At 47.5% G+C, this 3,279-nt stretch overlaps 1 protein-coding gene across 1 annotated transcript; it reads left to right on the forward strand.

The window, feature by feature from the left end:
- Positions 1 to 1,019: 1,019 nt before the first annotated feature.
- LOC4330213 (expansin-B11-like) lies at positions 1,020 to 2,785 on the forward strand. Its single transcript, NM_001416803.1, has 4 exons — positions 1,020 to 1,363; positions 1,468 to 1,580; positions 1,742 to 1,935; positions 2,039 to 2,785. Exons 1-4 carry the CDS (start codon positions 1,120 to 1,122, stop codon positions 2,364 to 2,366), a joined length of 879 nt encoding a protein of 292 aa, NP_001403732.1. The 5' UTR covers positions 1,020 to 1,119; the 3' UTR covers positions 2,367 to 2,785.
- The last annotated feature ends 494 nt before the right edge of the window (positions 2,786 to 3,279 follow it).

Raw genomic sequence — 3,279 nt, forward strand, 5'->3', positions numbered from 1 at the left:
GCTAATAAATATATTTAATGTAATTGTGCTGCGTGTGCGTGTGGTGGATCGAATCAGAAAAAAAAAATCAGAAGCCTAAAAAAACTGGACGGACAGAAAAACCCCGAAAACTTTATGTATCTTTTAATTAGTTATATTATAGATGTAAGAAATGGTTATCTTTCATGCAGCTTGTGTAATGACTTGTATCTCTTTCATGAGAGATGACTCCTCATATTTCTCTTACATCTCGTCATTTGAATCAACATGGCAGTCTTGGAACTAATACTTACTCGCCACTCCATCGTGGGCACTTAATTAGCCAAAATGACCACTTTTAAAATAAGTTTTAGATGCATTTTTTTTCTAAAAAAAGTTTTAGAAATGGAAATTTGCCTGCATACCTTGAGATTTGGGATAGCTTAAGTCCCTGGCAAACGCAGGAAATTTAACCAAAAAACAATATCATGCCAACTTCGGGAGCAACGTACTACTGTACATAGATCAATTCTTTACTTATGAATGGTATATATAAAATTGAACTAGGCGAGATGCATGGTTTCAGATTTGACTGTTCTTGAAACCGATCAGACTTGACTGTTAGTTGTGAAGTTTTCCCTGTGTTCCAATTACAAGTAGACACTAGCTAATCTAATACTAACAGTAGCATCCCTCTTGGTTGTTCTGTAGTGTACTGAAAACTAATACAACAATGCTACTAGTGCCTGATAAGTTGATCTTCGAACAATGTGCGCTTATAGCAGGTACATACTCTGAGATTGAATTTCTCAACTTGTGTTATCCCAATTGTACTTCACCAATCCACTTCCTTACAAGAAATTCAGCTCGCCTTATTTTGTAGGTACTGGATACTGATCGAAAATCAACAACAGTTCGTTTAGCCTTTTTCCCTACACCAACTTGTCACGTTCTCACCAATAATTCTCGACCGGCAGAATCCCTAAATTTCTTGCCACGTACGTCTGCATCCCTCCAAAAATTCCCTATAAATACCCCTTCTCGGCCACTCCCTGCAACTCACCCAAGAACACACTCGAGCTGAGCACGTCTAGCTAGCTATATCTCTCAACATCTTCCGAGCTACTACTAGTAGCTAGCTAGCTAGAGGAAGCAGCAGCAATGGCGAAATCTTGCACCTTGGTACTACTACTTGTCGCACTGGTCGGGCTCTCACTTCTTGTGAGCCCCATTGCTTGCTCCCGCAAGCTCAGCAAGCCGAAACCCAAGCCGAAGCCGAGCATGAAGAAGCCGGTGGTCCGGGCTCACAACAACTACACCGGTAGCCCGTCGGTGACGGTCACCACCGGCTGGGCCGCCGCCGGCGCCACGTACTACGGCGCCCCCAACGGCGACGGCAGCGACGGTTAGTGCTCGCTTGCTTTCGCTTTCGAGCTTACAGTACTTGCATTGCACGGCATTGGTCGAGCTGGAACTGAAATTAAAATGGAATCGGGGGAAAACTTGCAGGCGGCGCTTGCGGCTACCAGACCGCCGTCGGGCAGCGGCCGTTCTCGTCGATGATCGCCGCCGGGAGCCCGTCGCTGTACAAGGGAGGCAAGGGGTGCGGCGCGTGCTATGAGGTCAGCACACACACACGACACTGACACATGTACACACAGCAGTGTGTGGTCACACGGGCGAGCTAGCTATTACTGCTGCGAGAGCTTTCGTGTAGCTCCATTAATGGCGGAAAGTGGTCGGCTGATCCCAACTCAATGCGTTCATGTGGCCGTGTACGCAGGTTAAATGCACGACCAACGCAGCTTGCTCCGGCCAGCCAGCCACCGTCGTCATCACCGACGAGTGCCCCGGGGGCATCTGCCTCGCCGGCGCCGCGCACTTCGACATGAGCGGCACTTCCATGGGCGCCATGGCCAAGCCCGGCATGGCCGACAAGCTCCGCGCCGCCGGTATCCTCCAGGTCCAGTACAGAAGGTATATGCACATTCGCATCAGTGCAGAATCACGAATCAATGGCGCCGGCAAGCTGTAGTATAATTAGCTAACCTTGGTGCTTAATTCCGTTAATCTCTCGTAGGGTGCCATGCAAGTACAGCGGCGTGAACATCGCGTTCAGGGTTGACCAGGGGGCAAACCCGTTCTACTTCGAGGTGCTCATCGAGTTCGAGGACGGCGACGGCGACCTCAACGCCGTCGACCTGATGGAGGCCGGCTGCGGCTGGACGCCGATGGTGCAGAACTGGGGCGCGCTCTGGCGGTACAACTCCAACACCGGCAAGGCCCTGAAGGCGCCATTCTCGCTCCGCCTCACCTCCGACTCCGGCAAGGTGCTCGTCGCAAACAACGTCATCCCGGCGAGCTGGAAGCCCGGCGTGACGTACCGCTCCCTGGTGAACTACTCCTAAATTAATTACAGCTCTCTCCACATCTCCTGCAAGAAGCTGCAGTGCAGAGTTGCGGTAAATTGGTAATTACAGATTTATAATTAGCCTCGGGTTAATTATATGGCGGGAAATGTGCGTCCGGGTGTTGCGAGAGGCGGTGTCAGAAGAGGAGGAAAGGAGGTTTAAGAATCGTGTTCTTCCCTCCACGGTCTCTGCATTCCCCTAGTGATGTGACTGTGTCGTCGTCGATTTGTCTGTAAAATTTTATTTTTCTTAGTTATATCTTCCTCTGTTATTGTCATGTTGAGGGAGAAGCTTGAGCTGCAACTAATGTTGCATGCCGATGTATCAAGTTTGTGTGTGTGTGTTTTTTTTGTACCACGCAAATCTTTCAGATAAATGGATTAGTACTGTCAGAAGATTTCTGTACTTCACTGGAACTCATGCATTGTTGTCGTTCTGTCTCAAGTTCAATTCTCGCTTTTAGGCTGTGTTTGGTTCCTTTCAAGGTTGGAAGTTTGGATTGAAATTGGTACGATATTACTGAAAAGTTGTGTGTGTATGATTGGTTGATGTGATGAAAAAAGTTGAAAGTTTGTATCCAAAGTTTGGATCTAAACACAGCCTTACTGAGCAGGGTCTGTGATCTCTGAAGTACTGCTCCCTCCGTCCAAAAAAAACTCAATCCTAGATTTGAAACTGAACACATTGGTTTTTTTTTTTAACGGAGGGAGTATGTCCTAGTTGCAGTTCGAATCCCTGAACAATCAACCAGTAATTTGAACTGGAGTAGCACAAGATAGATGCTGTACAAAGAAAATACTGGACGTGCATTTTGGTGTAAATCATCAGCGCGCTGTTTCTGTGTCCTCCTTTTTTTCTTTTCGCTGAAACCTAATACTCCCAAACAGCATAAACTCCAATGCTGCATTAT

This window comes from Oryza sativa, chromosome 2, assembly GCF_034140825.1.
Source record: "Oryza sativa Japonica Group chromosome 2, ASM3414082v1".
Lineage (NCBI taxonomy): Eukaryota > Viridiplantae > Streptophyta > Magnoliopsida > Poales > Poaceae > Oryza > Oryza sativa.